The 14,062-nt window shown below is 53.2% G+C and overlaps 1 protein-coding gene across 8 annotated transcripts in view; it reads right to left on the bottom strand.

Moving 5' to 3' along the window:
* The window catches only part of RGS3 (regulator of G protein signaling 3), a 110,827-nt gene that overhangs the window by 22,893 nt on the left and 73,872 nt on the right, over positions 1 to 14,062 (bottom strand). Inside the window, exon 1 of one of the 8 annotated variants that reach the window (XM_033124073.1) lies at positions 7,872 to 8,222. The exons of 4 other annotated variants lie outside the window; for them this stretch is intronic. In XM_033124073.1, coding sequence (XP_032979964.1) covers positions 7,872 to 7,925 — 54 coding nt within the window. In that variant the 5' untranslated portion in view covers positions 7,926 to 8,222. Of the gene's footprint in view, positions 1 to 6,912; positions 6,929 to 7,493; positions 7,671 to 7,696; positions 7,754 to 7,871; positions 8,223 to 14,062 lie in introns of those variants that run through there. 3 more of the 8 variants (XM_033124075.1, XM_033124074.1, XM_033124077.1) reach the window with 3 other exon arrangements.

The following is a 14,062-nucleotide window of genomic DNA, read 5'->3' as shown; positions in this document are numbered from 1 at the left end:
ACGGTGGGCACCAGGCATCAACCCAAAATCTACGGCTAAACTCCAAGCAACAGCTGAAAGAACAGGGAGTACTTTCAGAGCCCGGTTGGTGGAGGGAAGCCTATTGCTGGTGAAAAACTGGGGTGTGGAGACAGAAAAATCTGGGTTCACATCCTGGCTCTGCCACCTCCCAGCTCCGGGCACCTTGGCCAAGCTGCTTAACCTCTTCAAGCCTCCATGTCCTCATTTATAAAAGAGCCATACAAGTAGCAAGTACCTACGTCACAGTGTGGTAAGGAAACAATACTGTACTCACTGTGCTGCCTGCCTAGCACACCACGTAGAGGTGCCGGCACATAGTAGGTGTTCAATGAACATTCACAATTCCTGCAGTCATAATTACCAGCCTCCTCGTCATCATCAATCAGCCTCTCCCCGGTGTCCCACTGGGAGAGGGCACTTGACCCATCCTGACGCTAACAACAGCCTGAGCCGGGGGCACTATTATCTCTGCACATGTCAGGGGAGGAAACCGAGTCCCATCCCAAAGGCCCTGGAAGGACTTGGCTTCCCCTAGGCTGGGGCAGTCTAGCTCACCGTGTGGACTGGGCCAAGTTACTCCCCTCTCCAGGCCGCACTCTTCCAGAGCAGGTCTGTGCAGCTCTGAATCTCAGCCAGCCTGCAGGGCCCAAGGTGTGGCCAGGTCTCCTTGTGGATGCATCAAGGGCAGGAAAAGCAGAAAGCACCCCCTTTCCAGAAATCCCTTGGCCTTGCCTGTCTGTCCCACTTCCTAAATATCTCCTCCTTTCAGGGCACGCAGTGCTGGGGGCACTGGCGCGGGAGGGCAGGCTCTTCCATTGGGGACAATGGAGTGAACATCTGGCCACTGGACTTAGCTGCAGTCCTGTAATGGAAGGTCACCCTCCAAGGCCCCAGGCACGACGCTGCCTCCACCGCTGTCCCCCCGAAGCAGACATGCTCTGTCTCTGCAGAGTGCGGGGGCAGAGGCTGGTTTGGCTGGGTTTATAGTCTGCTCCAAACTCATCCTCCCGTCCTCCTGCTGTCATGGGACTTTCTCCCATGTCCCCGACATTGACCTGCCTGTGCTCCTCTCCAGCTTACGACCCCTCCATGCCTCTGGGATGGTCCCAGATCACTACCTGCTAGTTCTGCCTCTGCTGACGGACCTCTCTGCCAGCCCGTTCCTCCTCTCCTTCCCCCAACCAATCTGAACTACAGGTGCCCCCTGAACACCATGGGCTGTGCAGTCCATGTCCATGTGACTTGTGTTCAATAAATAGTCTAAATGTATTTTCTCTTCCTTATGATTTTCTTAACAACATGCTCTTTTCCCCACCTTACTTTATTGCGAGAATACAGTATATAATATATATAACATACAAAACAAGTGTTATTGACTTTATGTTTTGGTAAGGTTTCCAGTCCACAGTAAGCTATTAGTCGTTAACTTTTGGGGGAGTCAAAAGTTATACATGGATTTTCGACTGTGCAGAGGTGTCGGCGTCCCTAACCCTCGTGTTGTTCAAGGGCATCCGTATTTGTATTTCCCCAAACACACTCTATCCTCAGGTAGCCTGTACTCACTATACCCTCTAAACCTGTACTCACTGTACTTCCTGCCTGGCACCCCCTGCCCTCCCCTGTCTACTTGGCATACTCCTACTCATCCTTCAGAACAGCTCACCGACACATGTATCACCCCTTGAGTGTTGACAAAGGTGATACTGCCCTACAGTGAGAAAGAATAACCTTTTTTAAAAATTGGATATCCACTCAGGGAAAAGAAGTCTTTACCTCTATATTATGCCGTGCATAAGAATCTATTTCAAGTGGATTTTAGATCTAAATATGAAAAATAAAACAATTAAACTTCTAGACCATAACAGAGGAGAATATATCCATAACCTTGTAATAGACAAAGAAACAGGATTCTAAAAGCGTCCTCCATAAAGAAAAAGGTTGATGAGTTGGACTGCATTAAATTAAGAATTTCTTCCAAAGATATCCTTACAAGTATGAGAATGCAAGCCACAGAGTGGGAGGGGTTATATACAGTACGTATATCCAACAATGAACACTATCCAGAATATTTTGAAGCTCCCACAAATCAATAAGAAAAAGATCAGACAATCCAGTAGAAAACTGGGAGAAAGACTTGAACAGACACACCACAAACAGCTTATCCAAATGGCCAATCAGCATATGCAAAGGACCTCATTAGTCATCAAGGAAATGCAAATGAAACCACAATTAGATATCACCATATCTAACACCAATAACATTGGTGAAGAAAAGGAGCAGCAAGCACTCTCAGACATTGCTCCAGGAGGCCATACTGACGGCACATTTTGGGAAATTACATGACGGTCTCTACTAAAGCTAATTATATTCAGTGTTATGACTCAGAGATTGCAAACCTTAGGTATTTGCCCAACAGGAAAGTATATACAGTGCATCAAAAGACACGTGCAAGAATATTCATAGTACCACTACTCATTATAACCTCCAACTGGCAACAACCCAAATATCCATCAACAGTAGAACGGATAAATTGTGGTATAGCCACACAATGAAATACTATGCAGCAATGAGAATGAATAAAATAAATACTTCATATAACACGGATGAATCTCACCATTGAAATGCTGATTGAAAGAAGTCAGCAAAAAAGAATACATCCTTGATGAGTCCATGTGTACAAATTTCAAGAACAGGCAACACTAATCAATGAGAGAAGTCAGGAAAAGGGTTACCTTTGAGGCAGTAGTGACCGAAAGGGGACACAAAGGTAGGGGTTCCCGGGGTACTAGAATGTTCTATTTCTTGACCTGAAGGGTATGTCCACTTTGTGAAAACTCAGGGTCTATAAAATTCTAATCTTTCAGTACCTACATTTTACTTCAATTTAAAAGTTTACTTTAACAGACAAAAGCCCTCATCCCAGTGTCTCCCCTGCTCCACGGGCTGAGGCTGTGGCTCCTTCCGCCATGAGCCCCTTTCCTTCGTACACGTCTCTGACGGTACATTCCAACTGACCCCCTTTGCAACAAGCTGCTGCACAACCTCCTGTGTGCTGAATGCCCACTGTGTGCCAGACCCCACGCCAAGCCTCCCCGTCTCACTCAATAACACCCCCGTGAGGTAAGGTGCTACTGCACTCCCGCCGCCAGCATGACGCATTTCCAGCATCTCTGCTACACGCATCATCTCATTCAACCCCATGAGGTTGGGCCAGTGCCTGAGGAAGCGGAGGCTCGGAAATGTTCAGTGTCTTGCCCAAGGGCATGCAGCTGTACAGTAGGAGAGCCTGTCCTCATGCCCTGAACCTACGCACCTACACGCAACACACCACATGGCCTCGCAGGGATCAGAAGGTTCATGTGGCTGGATACACACACAGGCGATTTCTATGGCTGGGCAAGAACCATGTGTATACCTCAGAGGGGTGGACAGACCGGGAAGGAGACCTGTTCCTTCAATGGACAAGTGTCTATGCAGCCAGATTCAGCCTCACCTCCTGTAGGAAGCTTCACTGAGGCTCCCAAGCCTGGGATGGAGGCTTCCTCAAGGTTCCCACCCGCCTCCCCAAGCCTCCCCATCAAAGAAAGCTGTGTGGTTACCATCATTACATGCCTATCCAGGCACTAGATTAAAGATTGGCCTTTTATGTCTATACTTCCAATACCTGGCAATGCATGGTACACAGTAGGTATTAAACACATAAGGCAGGAAGCAGGGGAAGGAGAGAGACAGGCAGAGGACAAGTGCAGAGCAGCTCTTTGGATCAACTGGGAACTTCATTAACTGAAGTCTGAGCAGTGAAGGTTTCCACGTCCTGGATGGACATCAGTTCCAACCCTCGGCTTGAGGAGCAGCAGGAGCACGCCACCTTCCACCCCACGGTCTATCCCCCTCGCTGCCTCCAGTCTTTTCTCAACGTTGCAACCAGCCATTTGGCTCCCAGAGGCTCTGCCCAGCTCTTCTCTGCCTCTCACCCAAGTGTCTGAGTTCTGCCCTTAGCCTGAGGCTAACCCCACCAAGAGGTAAGGAGGATACCACAGAGGGCCCTGGCTATGTGGGGGAAAGCGTGCCCGGCTCCAAATACACACACACACACACACACACACACACACACACACACACACACACACACACACACACACACACCCTTCTAAGTTGGGAGCCGCTGACAGTTCTCTGGCAGCAGCCTGAGCCACGGTGTCAGGTGCAAACAGGCTGGCCCATGGCAGGCAGGGAGAGGGAAGAACCCAGAGCATCTGGAGCAGAGGCACAGCTGGCAGCTACCCGTATATCTGGAGTGATAATCGCGGCCCATTGCCCACGGAAAAGGGTATCCTGGGACCCTTTCCCCTCTCCGCTGTGCCTGGAAGCTTGGATTTCACAAGTGGTTTGTGTCCCCAACATCCTTCTCCCTAGTCCTGTCCCACCCCCACCCCAATCTCCATGCTTGGGTGCAGCTGGTTGTGCAGGGGAAGGTGGCGGCTCCCTGGGGCTGGGCCTGGCTTGCCCACTGTGAGTGGCTCCAGCCTCTCTGGGCTGAGCGGGCTGAGCCATAAGCAGCCTTGTTTATCCCTGGGAGGAATGATGGCTCTCCCTGAGCAATGACATCTTGGAAACGGCCTGGCTCCACAAACAACAACAAACCTCCCAGCCTCAGCCTGGGCTCCAGCCTGCATGAGAAGGCTTCTGACCAGAAGCGCCTGTGTAACAGGTTGGGGGCTGCTTCCCTGCTGAGCCAGACCCTAGCAGCGACCAATGACTCAGAAGCCAGGAAAGGGAGAGGGTCTGCAGAACACTGAAGCATCCAGTGGCTGAAAGGGTCTTGGCAATATCCGGTCCAGTCCCTGGTTGCTCCAAAGGGGAAACTGAGCCAGAGGAGGAAAAAGCATATTTGCCTGAGCTCCTCCAGTGAGCAAGGACTAGAATATGCCTCCACCTCCAGCCCACTAGCCAACCAGGGGCTTTCTCTACTGCACACACTGCTTTTCCAGAGGACAGCCGGGCTCTAGCCCATAAGCCCAGACATCCTGGGAAGGAACATGTCCCTGGGGAGTCCAAAAGAAAGGGAGCACCAAGACGAAAGCCAGGTACTCTGAGTAATCTAGTTGGTGTGACGGAGAGACCTGGGCTGGGGAGCTGAGACCTGGGTCTTGTCCCCACTGTCCCACAGCTCCTCCCTTCCAGGAGATATACCCACTCCAGCCATCTTGAGAGGGGAACCAGATAGCCCCAGCCATAAAGCCTGAGGATGTGGAAACTTTTCACTGTGCTGCTGAGTCACAGGTGACCTTAATCAAGTCCTTTCTCTCCTGCCTCAGTCCCCTACCTGTCCAGGGACAAAGGGGCTCAACTATCCCCAGGGCCTTGGACACCAAATGGAAAAGTGCTCTTAGGACCCCCAGGAACCCAGCTGGGTACGAACACTGCCTTCCTCAGCTGTGCCTCTGCTGGGGTCGCCAGGGAGACTCAGGCTGAGATCTTCCTCTCTGGTTGGCATCATCCAAAGGGGGCCCAAGCTGAGCTCCAAGCCATTGTGGTCTGCAAAGGACCGTGAGCACTGCATTCAAACCAACCAGGGCTGCCCCTCCACCACGGCAGCCCAGCAGGACCCGAGTGGGCTCTCCCTGTGGCCTCATCCAGGCCAAAGCCAAGATTCTCCCTTCCTCACCTCCTGTCAGTTCTACCCTCCAACCCCTTGGCCCTATGGAAGCAAGCCAGACACGCAGAAAGTAGGGCCTCCGAAGGGACTCCTCGCTAGGCCGTGAAGCTGATGGTGCTCACTCTCTTCCACGCAGAGCTAGGAGATGAGCAGAAAGCTGACTTGGACCTCAGTGCTGATCCTCAAGGAAAAGCCATCCTAGGTCTTTCTTGCCATGCGCTGGGCCCCAGCCTAGGCCCTTGGAACCAAGGGGAGAATAAGGCGTAGATCTCACATAAATAGGACATGAAGCAACCGCTATGGGTACCACCACCAATAAACTGATTCTAACCGGACTGTTTGCTCTAGTTGTGGGAGTTTGGGTGGGATTAAGACCTGAAGAGGAGATGGGCTTTCCAGGCAGCAGGAACACATGTGAAGGAAAGGAAGCTGAAGGTGGGTGGTTTCATTGCTACCAAGTACTTATAATCAGAAGCCCCCTCCACGATTTCTGGTTCCGAGTCCTGGAGACTTCCCCAGGGGGTCAGGTCACTTGCCTCAGCTGCCTCCCTCTTCACCATCCCTCTGCTGCTTCAGATGCCAGGCAGGGCCTGGAGTGAGCCCTGCTGTGGAACTTGGCTCCCTGAAAGGTCCGCCCTGGGCTAAGCCATGCCACGTGCTAGGGCTAGGAAGAGGGGAAGTGTCCCTTGGCTGGGCATGGAGGACTCCAGGGGCCCTGGTGGAAACTCTGACTATGGTGGCAGTGCCCTGGCGGGGATCCCACAGGCATTGGTGGGGCAGGCACTGCAGCTCCTCCCTTCCAGGAGATATATCCACTCAAGCCATCTTGAGAGGGGAACCATATGGCCCCAGCCATAAAGCCTGAGGATGTGGAAACTTTTCAGTGAGGGGCCTGGTGGCCCTGTACTGAGCTAGGCATCTCAAGCCAGGAGTGCCAGGTTCACAGCTGAATTACACATCTCAGGTTGGGGTAATGGCACCCACATATCCTGTTCCAGAAGGCAGAAGTCCTCCATCTTGTTCCTGGCCATAGACCTGCTAGGTGAACTTGGACAGGCGCCCCACCCCCGAGCCAAGCTCTTCCACAGCCCTTAGGTCCCAGGGCACAGTGGCTCTTCCTGGACACTTCAGGACAAGAGTAGAGATGTGGGGCCTGTACACCAAGAAAAGAATTGGCCTCTGCCCACTCCCAGGAGCTGGCTCTGTGGGGTGAGTGGGTCCCTAGCCATTACCTCGTCATTATGAGTCTCAGCTGGAGCCAAGGAGCAGGTGCAGGGCCTTTCCCAAGGGGCTCAGGAGACAGAGTGTCCCTGCTGTGCTTCCAGTGGACATTTTAGCAGAAGTCTCAGGGACTCAGAGGCAATCCCCCGGGACCACATCGTTCCCCGACATGGAGCTAGGAGGCAAGAGCAGCCATCCCTGGTATCTGCTGTGCGGTCAGCATCCCTGACATGAGCACCAACACGGCTCGCTGAGCGCTCCCTCCCCAGGCAGTGTCCCGACTTCTGGTCACCAAACATTCCTTTCTTCCAGAAAGAAAAGCCACTGACCATCCTAGAAGTGGAGAGCAGCCTGGAAGCATGCCCCTTCCTTGCAGGGCCCCCACCCCCTGAAACACACACACACATACACACATACACACACGCACACACACACACACACACAGCTATCTCAGAGCAGAACACACGGTTTGGTTGCAACATGCTCATCAATGGCTGCCCTGGGGAAGAAACAATAGGAACAGGGGCATGGGGTAGCCTGGACAAGAGACCCCCTGCCCACCACATACACACCCTGTCAACGAAGCACCTACCCAGCACACTCCTGCAGAGACCCAGGCGACTCAGGGCTGCCGCTCCTGCCAGCCCGCCCGCCCGGGTCTCTGCCCAGCTCCTCCTGCAGGCGGGCGGGCGGGCGGGCGGGCAGCCGTGTCGGTGGCAGCTCCTGGCGGCCGTGTCAAGCGGCTGCCTTCCAGACAGCGCTCCTTTGTGTCAGCAGAGCTATTTATGGACTTACCCAAGTTCCCTAGGGGAGCGATACCTGCTGGGAAAAGCAGAACCGAATGACCAGGTTCCACCTCCCACGTCTAGGTAGCGTTTTCAAAACCCTTGCATCACCCGTCCCTCCTCCTCTTCCTCCTTGCCCTCCTGCTTTCCCTCCTCCTCCTCCAGCGCCCTTCCCAAACACACACCCTGTCCAGCTGGCGGATGCCACTCTGGAGAGAGGCTGGATTTCTTTCTTCCATCAAAGAGAAAACTCTGTGATTTCCTAAGCCACTTTCACCAAGCAAGAGTCCAGGATGTCTCAAGGAAGAGTCCTCAGCCAGCCCGTTCTTCAGCCTTTGAGGGTGCCCACCAGCTCCTGGGTTACTCGCTCACACTCGTGGGCCCTGGCTCCCCTGCTGCCCGTCCCCAGGGCACAGGCTAGCCCCAGAAGTGCTGCTCGGGAGGGAGAGGCATCCATTGCTCACAGCCGCACCCCCTGGCACTGGAATCCTGAGCTGGCTGCACCCCACTCACATCCTGAGGGCTCTTCCTGCGGGGGCAGTGAGTGCAAAGCCACTGGCCACCGCTCCCAGCAGGACAGAGCCAATCACCGATGCTTCCCTGTCACACCCCCACCCCCACGCTGCTCTCATCCCAGTGGGTGGCTGCAATTCAAGCCAGGGTCCTGCAGCCAACACAGGCTGACTCTGAGAATGCCACCACCCCCAGGGTGGGGGAGTGGCTGCTTCAGCCACCTCTCAGCAGCGGCGCCATCCAGTGCAGCCGGACACACGGTTTTCTTTAGCACTTTTGTGTACCAAACTCTGGGGAATCAGAGATAAGACAGGGAGCTTGGGGCTTCCTGCCCCCAATCTGATGGCACATTACAACAGCCCAAGAGTGAGTGCTACAGTGAAAGAGACATTCCCCAACAAGAGACCATGGGGAGCAGAGGAAAGAGCACAGGGCTGGGAGGCAAGGGTCCCCAATTCCAATTCCAGCTGCAGCACTTATTAGCTGGGTATCACGGAACAAGTTCCTGCCCACCTCTAACCCTTAGCTTCCTTATCTGCAAATTGGGGCTGACAACCTTTGACCTGCCCACCTGTGGGATTAATAGAGGATTCAATGATCCGGTGCCAGTCACTATTCTGAGAGCTTGGCCTTCATTATTTCCTTTAATCCCCATCAGCACCTTGTCAGGCAGAGACTATTATTACCCTATTTATAGATGCAGAACCTGAGGTATGGAATGGCGGAGGAAGTTGCCCACAGTCACACAGCTAGTTGGCTGTGGAGCCAGGATTGAAGCAGTGGGTCCTGCTCCAGGGTGCCCAGTCCTGGCCACTGTGCAGCTCCACCACTGCAGCAAGCTGCTTTGCCAGGACAAAGCTGTCCAGTGCTCTGACTATGGCTGTTGCAGTTGGTTGCCTGAGGTCAACAAACACACCCCGGGCTGTGTCTGGGGCCCAGGTTGGGGGTGCCCATCCCATAGCCAGCTCCAACCTGAATATGCTTGCTATTGGAGTGGGAGGCACCCTGGGATGGATGTAGGCACAGAAAACATGAGGCAGGGGAGCCCCGTGCTCCTTTCCCGCTCTACCCCACCTTGGCCACCCTGGGCTGAAGCGCTGTCCCTCTGCCTGCCTGCCCCCCTCCCCCACATATTAGTCTCAATGTCTCTGAATGTCTGTTTCTGCCTATCTTCCAGCCCCCGTCTGTCTGACTCTGTATTCCCGTCTCTCTCACACATATAAGTGCACACATGCATGCTAGTATAAGAAAAAAATCCTTTATCACTGGAACAGCCCTTATCAAGTCAGGCACTTACAAACTCCAATCAAGGCTTTGTCTTGTCCCTGGGGGCAGAGCCAAGGCAGTCCTTGCAGGAAGCTTCCAGAATGGAAGGCTGTCATCCTGCAGGCTCCTGGGAAGCGGGGGCCCCGCTCGGTCCTGGGAAACTAAGGAAGTGAGTGTCAGGAGATAGCCAATTCCACCAGGGCTGACCAATTCCAGGGGGGGTGACTGGTTCCCAGGAAGGAATTTCTGGTACTTGGGATAAGATTTCTTAGGGTGGAGCTCCTGAATACAGGATTCCTTGACATGAGAGGAGCCCTTGAGTTGCAGTTCCGTCTTTACCTTCTTTCATTCAACAAACAGTGTTGCCAGGCTCTGTGTGCCAGGCTCTGGTGCTAGGCCCTAAGGACTGGGTCCTGCACTCAAGGCTGACAGTCCAGTGAGGGAGACAGACGTCAGCCACATAGTCAGACTAATGAGTCCATAATTAGACATTGTGCCACGATGGGCAGAGCAGCTCTGACAGCCCAGGGCACTGGGTCCAGAACAGGTCTAGAATGCATTCATCAATGCCCTGGACCACAAGAGCACAGCAGTCAGTGCCCCGAGGCACAGGCACCTCCAGGCCTGGCTAGGAGAGCATGTAGCCCCGGGGAGCTCAGGCAGCCACTGCCCTCTGCCTCCCCATAGTTCCAGACACAAATGAAAGGAGCAGGTGGGCCCTCCAGATACACAGCCTGGGGCAGACTGGGGCAGTGACTGACAGCCAGTGGGCTCTGGAGAGTTTTCACTCCTATTCCCCCATTTATAGCCAGTGAGACTGAGGCCCAAAGACAGACAGTGACTTTACCAAAGAAACAGGGCGACTGAGGGGCAGGGCTGGGAGCAGTGCCGTGCTCCTTCCATCTCATCCCAGTGTTTCTCAGAACTACATAAATGCCGGCACTGTTCAGTATTGGAGGAATGGCGATCTAGGGAGCAGCAAGCTCTAGGTGGCCCATGGGCCACAGGGATTGGCCCCTAGGCACTCAGCGCCTGGGCCCTATTTACTGATTCACACATTTTATTTCCCAAACACTGATTTGACACTTACTGAGTGTCAGCACCGTTCAAAGCAATTCCTGGCTGTTAACTCATTAAATCTGCATAACCCTATCAGATCTGATGTCTAATGTCCCCATTTTATAGATGGGTACACGGAGCATAGAAAGATTAGGAAACCTGCTTAAGGTCATACATCAGCAAGTGCACTGGTACAGACCACGCCCAAGCCACTTTCCACTGTGCCATGCAGTACTGCACAGGGCGGCCCACAGAACAGACGAGTTCCTCAGCTATACTGAGAAGCTGGCTGGCTGGACCGCCCAATTACGCAGACAAACTTCCCACTGTCCAGACACGCTGACAGCAGTTTCTAGGGCTGGGACCATAGAGGGTCAGAGGGAGCTAATGTGTGTACACCTCCTGTTTGGCGGGCAAAGCACCCCCAGGCTCCAGACGGGCCCTAGGGAGATGTGGCAGCAGCAGGATGCAACCCAGACACCCTGGACAGGCAGCTCTCCAGCAGCCCGCACCACAGCAGGGTTTCCACCATCCTCCTTACTGCCTCCACTTTATTAAGCCTGGTACACACAGGCCTGTGTTTCCAAGATGTCGTTGTGAGCCCTGCACAGACGAAAACCCACCCACCTTTCCCCTGCACATTCCACCTGGGGGTGGCCGAGCCTTGGCAATGCCCTCCTCAAAAAAAGGAGGGCACCTGCCAAGGACTCGAATGAACTTCCTCATCCTGGCTTCTGATCCAAAGTCCACTGGGATTTTGTGCCAAGGTGGGGAGGAGGAGGATGCTGCTATGGCAGAAACTGGGCACAAGCCAGGGAGAGGTGTGGTCCTAGGAATTCCAGAGCGTTTGACAGACTACGACTACCAGCCCTACCCGCAGCTGCTCGGGCTTTCCTTACACCTGGACAATGAAAGGGCCAGGCCTGTGCTTGGGTGGCCGCGGTCATGGAAGCCTGAGCCGGGACACACCAGCCCCTCCTTCCGCAGAGCTCTGCCCCTGCCCCAACCTGCTACAGAAGAGGGTGATGACCCTGTGCTGCCCTGTAAAATTACTGCATTCGCCCACTCAGCCCAAGCTCTGAATCTGCCAATCCACTAACCCACTGAGGAAGTTCTGGGCTTTTACTCAATGGGTCTTACAGCCTTGGTGTGGAGGTCTGCGGACTCCATGCTGAAAGGCTCTCCCCCCGAAGAGTCAGCCAAGAAACATTTATTAGTTATGTTAATACCCACTGGATCCCTACGATGTGCTGAAGGCTGTGATCAGAACCATAGACGCAGACCGACAGGAAGCAGCCTGCTCCTGGAACTGCCTTGGAAGGTGGGCATGGCTGACCCTGGCATTGACGCTACAAGCAGGGACTGTCCTGCCAAGTCTGGCCTCTATGACCCTAACACCACGGCAGGGGACACATTCTCTCATTGCCTGCTAAGGGCATGCAGCTGGCTCTTCCTGGTGGCACTTGCCTTGGTCTTGAGGAACATGCTGCAAGTGGTGAGGTGGGGTGGGGCAGAGCTGGCATCCTCAGGTTCAAACTCACAAGGAATTCTGGTCTGTATCTGCAGAACCCAGGGTATGTCCCTTCCCCTTCCCAGCCGCAGAGTTATAGCTCTAAAATGAGACCACACAGGGGTGTCCAGTGATCCAAGTCCGACTTCTTCCCTTCAATTACCATCTGCCTCACTGGGCCCTGTGGGGACTCAATGAGGTGGTGTGTGGTATGCCTGGCTCGTGTTAAGTGCTCAATAAATAAGAGCATTGTTGTTGGGCTGTCGTTGTTGCTATCATCTGTAAAAGGACAAAATTTACCTTGAGAGGGTTGATGTAAAAAGTAAAGTTAAATGCGATAATCTGTCAAGGGTCTAACTGATGAGGGCCTAACGGGGTGCCTGGCACGTACTGATAGCTGATAATCATGAATAGTTATTAAGCAACAGGCTACTAGCATTCTCCCCACCTTACAGATGGGGAAACTAAGGTACAGGAAGGTTACATAGCAAAAGTAATGGCAAACAGGCAGTACAGCTCCAATGCCTGTGCTCCGGATGCTCTGACCCCAACTCATGTTCCCAAAATGTCACTCCCCTTGCCATCTCCCTCTTCCTCGGCAACTTTAGGCAGCAAGGACAATCCCAACCTGCACATGGGGACTGCATCTCCCAGCCATAGCAAGCAGCCCACATGCAGTGAGAGCCAGGAGACAGTGTCCCCCTGGGAAGCTGGCCCTGAGAGCGGTCACTGGCTGGATTCTGCCTCCAGCCTGGGGCACACATCACAGTCACCTCAGCAGCCTCAGCTTGACCTTGGGCAGCTGCAGCAGCACAGAATGGCCAACAGCCGTGACCATCTCCCTTCCTGGCTCCAGCCCAACCAGCCACATACTGGCCTGAGATTCCAGGTTTTTGGGAACAATCCTCGACCCACCATGCTTGTGCCAGCACCAAGGACAAGCAGTGTCTTGACTACCCGAGTTCCTGGGAAGTGTTCAGCAAATAGCAACTGACTCAGATATGTGGAGGCCAGCCCTGTGACCTTGGCTGCTAGACGCAGGTCATTCACATACTCCCCCAAGTCCACCCCCTGCTTAGACTGTTGGGCCTAAGCCCAGGCCACCAAATCAAAGGCCATAACCTTGCTACTTCTGGCAGCTATACTGCCACCACTAAGGGAGTGAGCCAACACATAAGTAGGCAGAACCAAGAGATGGAGGGGGTGAGGCCAATTCTTGGTGATATTACTCAAGGCCCTGAACCCAGCTATGCCTGAAGGCTACCCTCCATAATCCCATAAATTCCATTTCCTGGCTGAAGCTAATTTGAGTTGGGTTCTTGTCACTCGCAACTGGAAGAATCCTGACTGATGCGTACCATATCACCAGCACTTAGCACAGTGTCTGACATACAATAGACACTCTGAAATTATTGGTTCGCTCCTGCAGTCATTCAACAAACATTCCTCAGTGAGAAGGTGACCAGGTTTGCTCCTTAGAAAGAGTCATCTTGGCTGCTGTTTAGAGAGGTGACGAAAGGGACAAGACAAGGAGACACACAGGACTCCCAGGCACAGAGGCTGGAGCGGGTGGCTGAACAGAGGGGAAGGGAGGAGGGGAAGATTCCCAACTCTAAATTCACTGGGGAATATCTGAGGATCCCGTCTCCTCTCTGGTCCTTAGTCTCCCCATCGGTTTCACCTCCATCATTTTAGTATCCCCACGTTTTCTCCCACTGTCAACACTCAGATTTTTACTGAAGGGTATCGTGATCATGGTTGGGGTTGGATCTGAGGGTTAGTTTGACAAGCAGGGAGTATAGTATAGTAGCTAAGAATGTGGGCTCTGGAGCCAGACGCCTAGTCCTGTTCCTTGGTTTCTTAACCTCGCTGCTCCTTTGTTTTGTCATCCATAAAATAATAACAATAGTGTTGGGCAGATTACATATTTATAGAAGAAGGATAAAGCACATTCAATAAGTATTAGGTGCCATTATTACTAAGGAATTGAACACAGAGAAAACAAACAACTCCAAAACTTAATAGAAA

Source organism: Rhinolophus ferrumequinum, chromosome 12 (assembly GCF_004115265.2).
Source record: "Rhinolophus ferrumequinum isolate MPI-CBG mRhiFer1 chromosome 12, mRhiFer1_v1.p, whole genome shotgun sequence".
NCBI lineage: Eukaryota > Metazoa > Chordata > Mammalia > Chiroptera > Rhinolophidae > Rhinolophus > Rhinolophus ferrumequinum.
The sequence above is the reverse complement of the archived record's forward strand: the minus strand, read 5'-3'. Positions and strand labels throughout refer to the sequence as shown.